Consider the following 13,190-nt stretch of genomic DNA (forward strand, 5'->3'; position numbering starts at 1 on the left):
CTGAGCCACACTCCACTTTCTGTGGATTCCTCTACAGGACTGATAAGTATCAACCTCTCTTCAATACCAAGCCTCTGCTATCCAATTTCCAAACCTCCATTTCGGTTAGCCTTATATGGTGTTTCAGATTGAATTGCTTCTGTGTGTTTGTGTGCTCTTTCGCATATTTCTAAATAAAATCTTCATTATTCACCACGGTTGGAGTTCTCTCATAGTTACTACTGGTATACACATGTGAAATGGTCCCTTAGGTTATCCAGCCTCTCACTGGCCTCCTCTGAGCTAAACAATTATCTTAACATTTAAGGAAACACTTTTGGGTAACAGTCCAGAATAGAACTTGATTCTGCAATATTATTATAATTTTGATTTTACTCAGCAAAACCCTTGTAACAAACTAGAGAAGGGCCTTTGGTTTAATTTTAAAAAACAAACTATTCATCCTGAATACAAAATATTACACATTTTAATTCTAAGAGTATACTTTAGCTGATACAGCTTGAGTACCACTGCTCTTAATTTAGTAATACAAGAAAAGTAATTTTTCTTAGTGTATTCCATGATGTAATGGAATGATGTACCTCTCAACATAAATGTTCTTTCCAGTTCCAAGAGAATACAGGCTACAAAGAATTCTGTAACATGAAACTTGGACATCACCTACTGAAAGAAAAAAGTAAATGTTATTATGTTTCAGCATACAGATAGACAGCTGGGGAAAATCACACCCACACCCACAAATCTCAACTATTTTGATCTCTATGTGATTTATCTGAATATGGTTAATTGTTTCTCACAGTAATATCTTGCTGATAATGTTTTAATTAATTTTCTATTGTTGCCATTGGAAAATGTACATGTGGAGTTCTGGCTCACAGAAAGGACTTTACTGGTCCATTCTATAACATATAAGTAAATTTGAAACAACAATACTTTGAAAAAGTATTTTTTTAAAAGCTAATACAATACTTAAAATGGATTGATAAACTACATCATCATCATCATCATCATCATCATCATCATCATGTTTATTTATACCCCACCTTTCTCCCAGTACAGAACTCAAGGCGGCTTACAAATCTAAAACATTCCAAGTTAAAACACTATAAATATGCAAAATACAAATTTAAAAAACAATTAAACAATACAAACAATTAAAAATATTACATTATTAAAATTTAAAATTTAAAACTATTTAAAACAAAACAAAAAAAAAACCCAAACAAAACAGCATCCCTGTCATGCAAAAGCATGGCGGCATAGAAACATGTACCTTCCATCGGAAGGACAGCAGGGATAGAGCCATCCTGGCCTCTCTAGGGAGGGAATTCCAGAGCTTGGGAGTAGCCCCTGAAAAGGCCCTTTCTCTTGTTCCCACCAAATGCACCCGAGAGAGTAGTTGGAACAGAGAGAAGGGCCTCTCTCAATGATATCAATATTCTTGGGGGCTCGTGCAGGGAGATACAGCCCTTCAAATTGCTTGGACTCAAGCTTTATATTATACCTTAATTAAGTTCTGTATTAAAAGGTGATAAAAACATTATAGAGTTCCCAATGAAGCCAATCTAGTAAAGTGGATAGGTTTTAATGTGCTTTTAACTGTTTTAAATTAATGTTTTTAAGTAGATTATGTTCAATTTTTTCCCCTTTAAGATTATTTTAGCTGTGTTGTTTTCATCTGTGATATGAGCCGTTTTGGCTGCTATATGGGAGAAAAGCAATAGCAACAGCAATATAGCAAGTACATTTCTATATCACTTATCAGTGAACTAGCACTCCCTAAGTGGTTTACAATGTGTAAGCCAACTGCCCTCCAACAAGCTGGATAGTCAAGTTTACTGACCTACAAAAGGATGGATTGCTGAATGGACCCTGGAGCCTTGCCTGGGACTGAATTTACAACCTTGTGGCTTCAGTACTCGCATTTAAACCTACTGGCATTTACACCATCCAAACCTATGGCACTGTACAAATAAATGATAATAATAATACCACTGTGCCATCAGGGCTCCTTTAAAGGCCCGATATTAATTATTTAAATAAATAAATCTAAAATACCAAATTAACTTTAAAGGGTTTTAGATCAATGCCACTAATCTCCAGTCCCCTGTATTAACCTCCATCAGTGTCTGGTGGGAAATTCTTATTTTTCAGCTGTATTTACTGATGTACCTCAGCTCAGTATTAAGACCCATTAACACCACTAGAATTTCTGCTCATTATTCATACTGTAAATGACAGGGGCTCTGTCAAATAAAATGGGACAACTGTGATCTCTTGATAAATTAAAGGAGCCCTGGTGGTACAAGTTGTTAAATGCTAGTACTGTAGCCATAAGGTTGTGAATTTGATCACAGGGGCTCCAAGGCCGACTCAGCCTTCCATCTTTCAGTAGATCAATAAAATTAGTACCCAGCTTGTTAGGGGGCAATTAACTTACAGATGTAAACCACTTAGCAAGTGTTTAGTGCATTGATAAGCTGTATAGAAATGTATGTGCTATTGCTATTGCTATATAAATAAATTTAGTGTTAGTCTATTGATATTTTCAGGAAGCTTTTTAATGTATTCATAGATGAATTGTTTTGACCAAAAGCAATCACACCCATAACAATAAAAGAGGTGCTGTTTACACATTATTGTTTAGCTCTTACACTGTCAATATATTAAAAGTGAAGCAAAAGTAAAGCTATCTTCATGCATTTCTATACCTGACACTATACCAAACAACCAAAAGAGGAAGTTAAATATCACCAAGTGCATTCATGATTACAACTAGTGTTTTTATGAGCAAGCCTTGGGGAGTGCCATTGTCTCCCAGGGATGTCATCATAATTTCCATCATAATTTCCATCAAGGATTCTGATAATCATAATTTCATCACAATTTCCATCAAGGATTCTGATATGAGTATTCCAGACAATATATTCAGCAGGACAATATATTCAGAACTGTTTCAGGGAATGCACATGTACGTAAGTAATACTTTGGTGGGCAGAGGAAGGACAAGGTAGGAAAGTGTACTTTGTATATTGCAAAGTGTACTTTGTCATCATCCTTTAGATTTGGAGAGTTTGAAAAGAGAATATTGGGAGAAAATAAATTCTTCTGCGCATTTTATTTGGAAGTAAATAACTGACCCCCTTTCCAGGATGAGAAGAATTTCTGGGCATTGTAGTTACAGCAAAAACAATCTTCTAAAATAAAAGATACAAATAAATAGACTTACAAAGTAAATCATTGCCAAAATGATGCTGTGCAATATGCTCAAAAATAGATGTCAAAATAGGCAATAATGCAACTGTTGTGTAGTTGATATTCTGTGAGACCCCTTTAATTTGTGTTCGGGAATGGGTAAATTTTCCATGTTTAAGATTTTCTGATGTCTTCTCAAGATCTTCAGCTGCATTTTCAAAGAAGGCACGTAAACCACCTTTAACCAGTTCTGAGCCAGATTTCATGACAGTTCTACAAGATTTTAAAAAATGTCATTTAGAGAGCAAATGACTATACAGAGAACATCTCTTCTTACTCAGCTAATGTCTGTCTTATGCATACATACAATTATGTTAAAGATACCAATAATTATATACACTAATAAGCACAACAATGGTGACTCATTTATCTTCATTAAAAGGTGGATTGTTGAATTTCAAATTCATATTTCAGATACTTCATATGTTAATTTGTTCAGATTTTGCAAATCTGCTGATGACTGCTTTGGATGTATATATTGATATGATTTTAAAAATGTGACATAGAAAGGCTCAGAAAAGTTATGGAAGGTTACAGCTTAATTCTCATTGCTGTAATGAACCTGTGTCTGGGTCATTCCACTTGAGAGAAAATGGAGGCTCACACATCTAATTGTTCACCCATACTCCATAAATACAGGAAGGGGAACTTCTTAGGGTCAGGAGGTTATATTGCTATACCACACCCTAGCAGAGACTGCAAAGTTTGTTGGTTGTTTCTTACATTGGGTGAAAAAGCAATGGCAAAAAATGAATTTTTATCTGAAATACAGTGCGTTCGTGTTTTATGTGGCGTATGCTGAAAGCTGCACTGGAAGAGCCCACTGTGCGCTGTATCCCCATGTAATGGGAGGGTGCACTGTAGTCACTTTTATATTGAATCAGAGAATGTGCAGAACATGGCCTTGTTTGCAAGCTAGTTATCACTTCCTGAAGGCTACTGGAAGCAATAATTGCCTCCTAGAAAAAGTGTGTGATCCCTACACACATTGATTTAATGTGAAAGTGATGAATTGAAAGTAGAAAAGTGTGCTTTTTGGACACTGCAGAACAACAAGGGACCCCTGGGAACCCTGGGAGAGTGCAAAAATAGCCAGTGGACACACACATGCTATTTGCCCTGCTATGACCTTTTCTGTAAAAAACTAATTTTAGCAGGAATATTCAAACCTAATCCATTCCTTGTATCAAATGGGCTATGAGTATGGTGAAAATTTCAAGAAGGTCTAAACATTTTTGCCTGACATATTAATTAAATTTTATCTACAGGAAAGAATGGAACACAGTAGCAAATTTGCGAACTTACCTTGTGTCCAATGACTGAGCTAAGATATGTAGACAGCTAACCATTGTAGTAGCATCATTACCTATTAAAAATGGGGAAAATGTGTTGCTGTTTTAAAACAAGGAAATGCAAAATGCAAGTTGCCTAGTAAATATGTGTTAAAGAGCTATCATTCCTTATTCTGCTAATTAAATTGATGTTTTTTTTTAATCTACCCCTGCTTCATGTATTCATTCCATGCTGACCTTGGAGGGAGAGAAAGAGAGGCAGGCACAACTCTATCATGCCTAGGCCCATATGAAGTTGAAAGGTCCTCCCTCCATCTTAACTGCCATCATCCTATGAGGATAGAGGGAGAGAAGAACTGACTGTATCAGCTGGACTTGATCCCCTTCTCCACTTCCATTTCCTTCTCCTTTTGTAACAAGTCTTTTTAGATTGCAAGCCTCAGGACAGAGAACTGTCAAATTAACAATCTGTAAGGTGCTCCGAGACCCTTTGTGGCAGAAGAGAAGACTATAAATACTTTAAAGAATAAAAGAATATGTTCAGATTTTGCAAACTCTGTTCCATAATCTTCCATTTCTGCTTGCCTTTTACATATTCCTTCCCATTCATAAAAAACAAAACAGGGGAGTACTTAGAATGCAGAATTATCTAGAATATCCAAGATTAAATGGGCACAAGGGATGATGCGTTCAAAACTCTTTGATTCAAGGCACTTGAGGGACAGAAGGAAATTGGAGCTTATCCTTGCTCTCTCTCTCTCTCTCTCAATTATGGGCTTCCTCTGTATCAGAGGGAAAAAATTCAGAAATTCTTTTTATAAATGCTGTGACATAGTTTGTAACATGGCAGCTTCTTGTACTTAGTCAAAGAAGAATCAGCTGTGTACTTATAACTATGGTTTTTTGAAGTGGTTGTCTGTGAACTAACATATGGGTTGTTCTGAATCTGTGTAGAGTTGATTCTCAACAAAGCTTATGGAAGTGTTTTGGTGGGAGCTGCATCATCCTCCATATACATGCCCAAATGCATCTCCCATCTTTCCCCTCAGTTACTTATGACATACTGCCATGGAGACCTTTGGGATGTAGCATAATTGATAGGACAAAAGTGTTATGTCAATTCACCAATAACCACTCAAAGAGCCAAACTTACAAGTAAGCCATCCATTCTTCTTCATGTTCTCTGTGACTCACACATATGGGAGATTTACATTAGTAACACGGAAGTGTGTCATTGTGAAACCAATGTCAATACTGCTTCCCTAAAAGATACCTCCTGGTGTACTTGAAGGTGCATGTACCAGTGCTATATAAAAGCAGGTGGTTATGCAGAACTGAGCCCTAAATGGGTTAGGAAAAGAAACATTTTAAGAACAATAAGAGCTTCAATGGGAATATTGTTGTTTCTTTTAAAATGTGTAGAACATTCCCATTTGTTATCATAAAAATATCTTATTGAAGACTTAACTGCCTGAAGAATATCTAGGACCTGCTTTGGTAACACTGTGTAGATTTTACCCCTCAAGCCATTGGACAGATTGCAGTGTCTGGTTGCTGCATGTGAGCTTAACACCTGGTCAAGAGATCATTTGTACCATTTCTTAGAAAATACAAGTAATGGAGCAAATCAGGGTTGTCTTGCCCATCTTGGGGTTAATGAGGCTGCAGCTGGCATCTGCTCCATCATAGTGGGTCATATTTATGCCATGTTTGCACTCCCAAATAATATATATCATAGGTTGGGCATAGATCTATTCCCGCTGTTCTATTCCCACTGTCTGTGCTGATAAGACAAAGTTGAGAAAGTGGACACTGAATATTACTCTTCTGATGGTAAACAATGCCTGACAATTAAACTAGCTGGAGACAGCCTTTTATAGCACAGACAGTGGGAATAGACTTGATACTCATGGATCCAGGTTCATGCTGGATGGTAGTTTAAGAAGTTTGGGGAGGTAGAGCTCACAGATCTTAATGATTCTGATCATTTTAACAATTTACAATGTTGGTTATGTTTCACTTCTTCCTTCCTTTGTGTCTCATGTCATTATCACAATCCTTGTTCAGGGATGGTCATTTCCATATGACAGATTTATTTAGTTTAGGATGCACCATTTGCACATACAGATGGGATAATACTTAGAATTGTGGTCAACTTTTAATCCAAACTCAGGTGCAGTACAGAGCGCCAAAAAGAGGTGCCTCCCCTGCACCTCTCCTTGCTCCACAGCAGTGCTGTAGCAACCAAATTGTGCAGTGCTGCTACATAGCAAAAAAGTAGCGCCCGGAAGCAGCTCCTTTTTGCGGCAGTGCTGTGATGCTGCAAAACACCAGAGATGGCATGGTGACATTGCAGCTGTGCCATGCCATTTGGATGTGGTGCAACTGTGACGTCATCTGTACGGCACTGGACAGTTGTGGTGAGCCCTTGACGTGCTAGGGTGGCGTGGTGTGTGCAAGCAACCCTAGCACATCATGGGCACGCCACAAAGGGCCCGTCTGTACCGGACCTCAGAAAGTTATTGGCTGGAAGCAGCAACTACTGAAAATGGAACTTGCCTAAAAAGATCTAACAGAATCAAATTGATTCTTCTAGAGCTTCGTATGGCAATGCCTACACTTTTGGATGATATGTGTTTCAACCAAATTACATAAATAAATAACATAAACAACAGAAATGACCATTACAGGCACTGAGATCTTATCCCATAGAGGTCACATTTCTTGAAGAAAGGCCTCAAGGTCAAAGGACCACTAGATCACTAATAATGGCAATTAAGCAATGACAGAGTCTTTTCTATTCTTTTCTTTTCAAAGAGAACTATCCAGAAAAATTTCAGAAAATAGGTGAAGAAAACTTAAGATATACTGAAGAAAACTTTGCTCCAGAGAAAAGAATAGCAGAAGTTCTCAGCTTAGTTACTGATGCTAGGGGTGGATGAAAAGGGCCTGAAAGGAATTGTGAGTCATGTTTGGATGTACACATTGGAGAAGGTGAGCTTCCCGCCAAAATGCTTTGATAAGCTTTGTCAAGTTCCCAATTAGCTCTTTGCAGGCTCAGAACACCCATATATGTGGGAGACACAGGGACCACCTCAGAATATCTGGGCAGCAACTACTTAAGGTGCCAGGGGCTAGGTTGACCTCCACCGCGAGGAAGACATTTTCCATTGCCGCCCCAGCCCTTTGGAACACGCTGCCCACAGAGCTCCGCTCGGCCACCTCCCTGGCCCAATTTAGAAAGGACCTAAAAACCTTTCTATTTCAGCTTGCATTCCCCGATTAAAGTCCAGTGGGCCTCCCTTCCTCTTCTGTGGCAAAGAGGACTGGCTAACGGGGGTTTTATTCTGTTTGCATGTAATTGTTTGTAACCCTGATGTATATGTTGTTTGATATTTTGCTGTCAACCGCCCTGATCTATGGAAGGGCGGTATAAAAATAAAAAAATTATTATATTATTATTATTATAAATATGTATAATATTGTAGTGAAGCAATAGTATTTGTACCAAAATAGGAAACTTGATTGGTAGACAAATTCTACAAAAGGGTGCAATGAGAGCACAAACAGGGGTGCGAGAGGCAGAAGATGAAAGGACAGTAGAAAGAAACATTTTGTGGGATTCCACAGCTGAAGAAGAATATATTAACATCTTTTAACACACCTAGTGTAAAATGTGCCCATTTTCTGACAAAGCCAGAAGAATGAACAGCCCACTAGAGTTCAGAGTATTAAAATAGTTGGTGTTTATCACTCAAGCAAACACTTTCTTAACTTACCAAAAAGTGAAATCCTATGTCTAACAAGAGCAGCAAGTTTGCAGAAAAGGCTAAAGCAGAAAAGAATGCAAAATAGCAGGAAAAATAACATAGATTAAAGATTTGTTTAGATAACACAATAGCAAGGAACAGCTGTAAGAATGGTAGTTTGTGGAACAAAGATACCAAGTACACTTTGATTAAATGAAATATGAATCTAATAATAACTCTGTTTAAAAATAAAAATGTGTATGTTTAACATGTAAATGAAGAAAACATTAAATACTTCTTTAAAACATACTTTGTGTCTGATATATTTATGTAACCAAATAATTCCATAATAGGATTTTGTTAGAAGATAAAAAATTCCTCAGTAAGTTTCTTCTTGAAGGTAACAATTAGTAATTTCAGAAATTTTCTTCCTGCTGTGAAAAAGTCTTTGAAATTTTCAAAGTCTATTCTGCACAAAATTCACATGTGGTTTGAACAGAAAAAAGAATTTTCTGTGTGGAAAATATTATTTCAATGCATAAATATTAATTCTTTCTGCACAGAAATTTTTTTTGGGGGGGGATTTGTTCTGTGCAAAATTCACATAGAATCATAAACCATAGAGTTGGCAGAGACAACAAGAATCCAATCCCCTGCCACTCAGGAATACATAATCAAAACATTCCCAATAATGCCCATCTAGCTGCCAGTTAAAAACCTCAAAAGAGGGAAACTCCACCATTCTCTGAGGCAATGTGTTCCACTGCCAAACATTTCTTACCATTAGTAAGTTCTTCCTACTGTTTCAGTAGAATCTCTTTTCTTGTAGCTTCAATCCATTGCCCTGTGTCCTAGTCTCTGGAGTAGTCAGAAAAAAAGCTTGTTCCATGCTCAATACAACATCCTTTCATATATTTAAATATCGCTATCTTTGTGGTTGCTTTACACAGAAAACAAAATTTTCTGTGCATTAAACAGCATTTTCTCATGGAAAATAATATGTAGAAATATTAACTCCAGACAGAAAATACTGTTTTCTGGACAGAAAATTTTGTTTTATGTGCAAAACAACCACATGTGAATTTCATGAAAAACAAATCCCCAATTACACCTTTTTGTTCTCCACAGAAAGCAACATTTTTTGCATAAGAATAAATATTTCTGTATCAGAATATTTTCCATGCATAAAATGTTGTTTCCTGCATGGAAAATGTTGTTTTCTGCACAAAACTACCACTTTGGAACTTTGTGCAGAATAAGTCTTAAACTGCCAAGATTTTCATCAGTCCAGAACTTTCCTTGTCAGGGTGCTTCGACATGAATAATTTAAAAATATTCTCCCCATCCCCTAGTAAAAATATAATAACTAGGCTAATTTAAAAAAACCAGTGCACCCACTCCATATGTGGGCACACCTTATGCAGAAGTCGCATCACCATTAAATGAATGGCATACACACCTGCCCTGCGCACGTGCCACACCGCCGTGAACATGAGTCCCATTATACTGAATGGGGCTCAAGCTTACGTAGAATTTGTCTTACACGGCGTGGTCCGGAATGGATCCCTCGTGTAAGGCAAAGCTCCTCTCTAGATGGAGAATTACATCATTTTGGTTTAGCTAATTTTGATTTTGAATAGCAAATAAATGTTTTGCCTTTCACAGTTTTGCTCTGTCAAGTAAAGTCATTACTTACACTCTCTTAAACAAAGTTAAGACTAATATTGTAACACCAGGAGTAAAATAGTCTTTCTGGTTGCTCCTTTACTGTTTTTATATTTAGAAGCCAAATAGTACAAAAACATTAATAAAATTCTGAGTTTCCTGATTCTGCTTTTGTGTGCCTTCAGGTCGACTTATGGCAATGCTAAATCGAACCTATCATGGGGTTTTCTGGGGCTGAGAATGATTTGACCCAAGGTCAACCAGCTGACTTCCATGATTGAGTGGGGAATCAAACTTTCATCTCCAGAGTCATAGTCTAACTCTCAGATCACTACACCACTAGTCTTATGTTCTAAATAAATAAAAGGCAATGGTCATCAATCAGTTAGGACACTCATTTACCAAACATGGAACAAACCATGAAAATGCATCTGAGGAAGTAGACTGAAGTCTACAAAGCTCATGTTACCAGTTTCTTTCTTTCAGTTAGTCTCAAAGGAGCTACAAGATCTCTTCACAAACTATGAAAAAGTTGGAGTAATGTAATTCTAATCTGGTTTTGTCAGTGCAAGAAATAACAAATTGTGTTCTTACAATAAGGACCTATGCATCAGATATGGTATGATGGAGTCACAGTTTTCAAAAATAGCTGAATGTGTGGGTTATTTGAACAGAATGTGATCTGGGCCTAATTGGGGACTACAAGCTGGATTTAGCACAAAGTCACATACATTTTCCAGTGGACCTGGTGATGGATTTTAGATCATTTACAAGAAGCCAGAATTTATTTATTGAATATATACCCCACCTTTCTCCCATGATGGGATACAATATTGTTTACAGCATTATTATATGCAAGATCAAAATTTAATTTTTTTAATTTCCATATAATTAGCTGAAGCCAGGCAAAGTCAGAATGTTAAATTGAACAATTCAACCTTGGTGAAATATGTCCATCAAGAAACATAGAAGCTATGGACCTTAATTGCTGTTTTCTTCACTTTGAAGAAAGTTGGGTTTTTTGACTAAAAATGGTGGTGAAGGTCACTGCTAATTCTTGGCATAATTTCCAAAAGGCTGGAGAGAAAGTGAAGATAGAGAATATGGAGTTTACCATACCTGAGTGGTCCCACTCTACTCCCATCACCCCAGGGTCATCCATCGGCGACGGGAGCCTCCTGGTGGGATCGCTCCTGGTTCTATTAAAGGGGAACGCTTCCATTTTCATCATGGAAGCATTCTCGTAATTATTTTACAGTACAGGTGTTGGTTATCACCTTTAAAGCCCTACATGGCTTGGGCCCATCCTATCTAAGGGATCGCCTGCTTCCATACAATCCGCCCCCTACACTCAGGTCCTCTGGGAGGAATTTACTACAGCCCTTAAATACCAGGTTGACGGCAATCTCCCAGAGGACATTTTCTGCAGCCGCTCCCAACTTATGGAATGGCCTGCCGGACGAGATCCGTCAAATTACCAATCTAGAGAGCTTTAAAAAAAGCCATTAAGATGGATCTCTTCCAGCAGGCCTTTCTGGAATAAAATACTTGGCCACGAATAAAACTCCCATCTATCGAACTCTGCCCATGATGTCTATTATTTGGATTATTCAGATTTTAGTACGTAGTTTTTAATCTTACACTGTTTAATCTTGTTTTAAGGGGGGGCACTATGTATATATGGATGTATTTTAACTTGTTGTACGCCGCTTTGATTGCATGGCAAAAAGCAAGATAGAAATAAAAAAAATATTTATTATTATTTATTATTTGTCTATCGGGCCATCAATGAACTTGGTTTGAAAAACACAGAGCACTTTTCTGTCATCTTCAGGCAAGTGTTTAATAAACATAGCAACTTTTTTTCCATAAGAAATGTTGACATACACCCATTCGTGGTTAGTTAAATTAACATTTTAAGGGAAACTGCTATTGTGGCATATGATTTCCAAGCCATTGTGCTGAACTCCTTAGCCTCTCAGACTACAGAAATGGAATGTTGTGACTTCCTTTGCAAAACTTCTACAATTACAGAACCGGCCTGGGGATATTGAATAAAATGTAAAATTTCTACCTGAACACAGTATAGGTTTTTGTTCTTTACAGAGACAGCTGGAACTTGCAAAGGGGTTTGGCATGAGATACATGACACATGATAAAGTGACAGTACCACTGGAACAGCAATAGCAAGTAGCAGTAGCGAATGCATTTCTATACTGCTTATCAGTGCACTTAAGGACTCCCTAAGCAGTTTACAGTGTGTCTTTAACTGAAGAAGGACAATATTTAAGAGGACTCTCCATTGAATTAGAAAAATCCTGCAAGAAGAATCACCCACTGAAAGACATCCTCATTCCAGAAGGAAAAACAAAGCAAAACAACCAAAAACCATAAGCAATAAGCTGCATGTGATTCTAAAGATTTAAATTAAATTAGAATATTTTCTATGGAAGAACATTACTTATAATTTGAAAACTAGATAAAAAACACGTGTAAGTTCACTGAAAAATTGTACCAAAAGGGCTTATTTAATATTAGTGAGTGAGAATTGGGGGGGGGGATTATACAGAATATATTACAATTTCAAGATATAGGGTAAATTGGGAGCACTTATTTGACTAGGGAAATAAAGCAAAAGAAGAATGCATGGGCCAGACTGCAGAAATTAATATTTCCAAAGCAAAACATAATAAATCACAATAGCAGCCCAATCTTCAACTCTATAATGAATTTTTAAAACAATATGATTAACTTCTCATGATCATAATCATACTACAGAAACGTGGAAGAAATGTAGAACTCAATAAGACAGAGAAAGATCTGGAACTGATAGCTGAAGTATGTAAATCAAGAAGAAAGATGTTCTAAAGTAGCTTTTGTTTCTTTTTATATTTGTTATAAATCATCTCTATCTATACAGAAGAAATATTTTAAATAGCTACCTCTCCTTCAGCCATTTGCCTAAAGTGCTATAAAGACTACACAATAAAAAAGAGAAGAAAACTAGTCACCTATGTACAATAGGAAAGAACAGTGCTCCCCTTACTTCTTTAGTGAAAACATACAACCAGGTAGGGCTAAACAAGGAACGAGCTGAAAATAAGTGGAGAGTCTGAAGACATGTACAAAGGGACCAGTATGGTCCAAAATACTGTTTTCCTTTCAGATGGTCTAGCTAACAACTCAGGAAAAAGTTCAGATGTAAATTTTAACAGGATTGGCCCTAGGT

At 37.1% G+C, this 13,190-nt stretch overlaps 1 protein-coding gene across 1 annotated transcript in view; it reads right to left on the reverse strand.

The window, feature by feature from the left end:
* Positions 1 to 13,190, reverse strand: part of RYR3 (ryanodine receptor 3) — a 423,771-nt gene that overhangs the window by 124,419 nt on the left and 286,162 nt on the right. The window contains 4 exon segments of the mRNA XM_042477733.1: positions 582 to 663; positions 3,230 to 3,468; positions 4,561 to 4,621; positions 8,327 to 8,376. Coding sequence (XP_042333667.1) covers positions 582 to 663; positions 3,230 to 3,468; positions 4,561 to 4,621; positions 8,327 to 8,376 — 432 coding nt within the window.

The sequence above is a fragment of the Sceloporus undulatus genome, chromosome 1, assembly GCF_019175285.1.
Source record: "Sceloporus undulatus isolate JIND9_A2432 ecotype Alabama chromosome 1, SceUnd_v1.1, whole genome shotgun sequence".
Taxonomy (NCBI): domain Eukaryota; kingdom Metazoa; phylum Chordata; class Lepidosauria; order Squamata; family Phrynosomatidae; genus Sceloporus; species Sceloporus undulatus.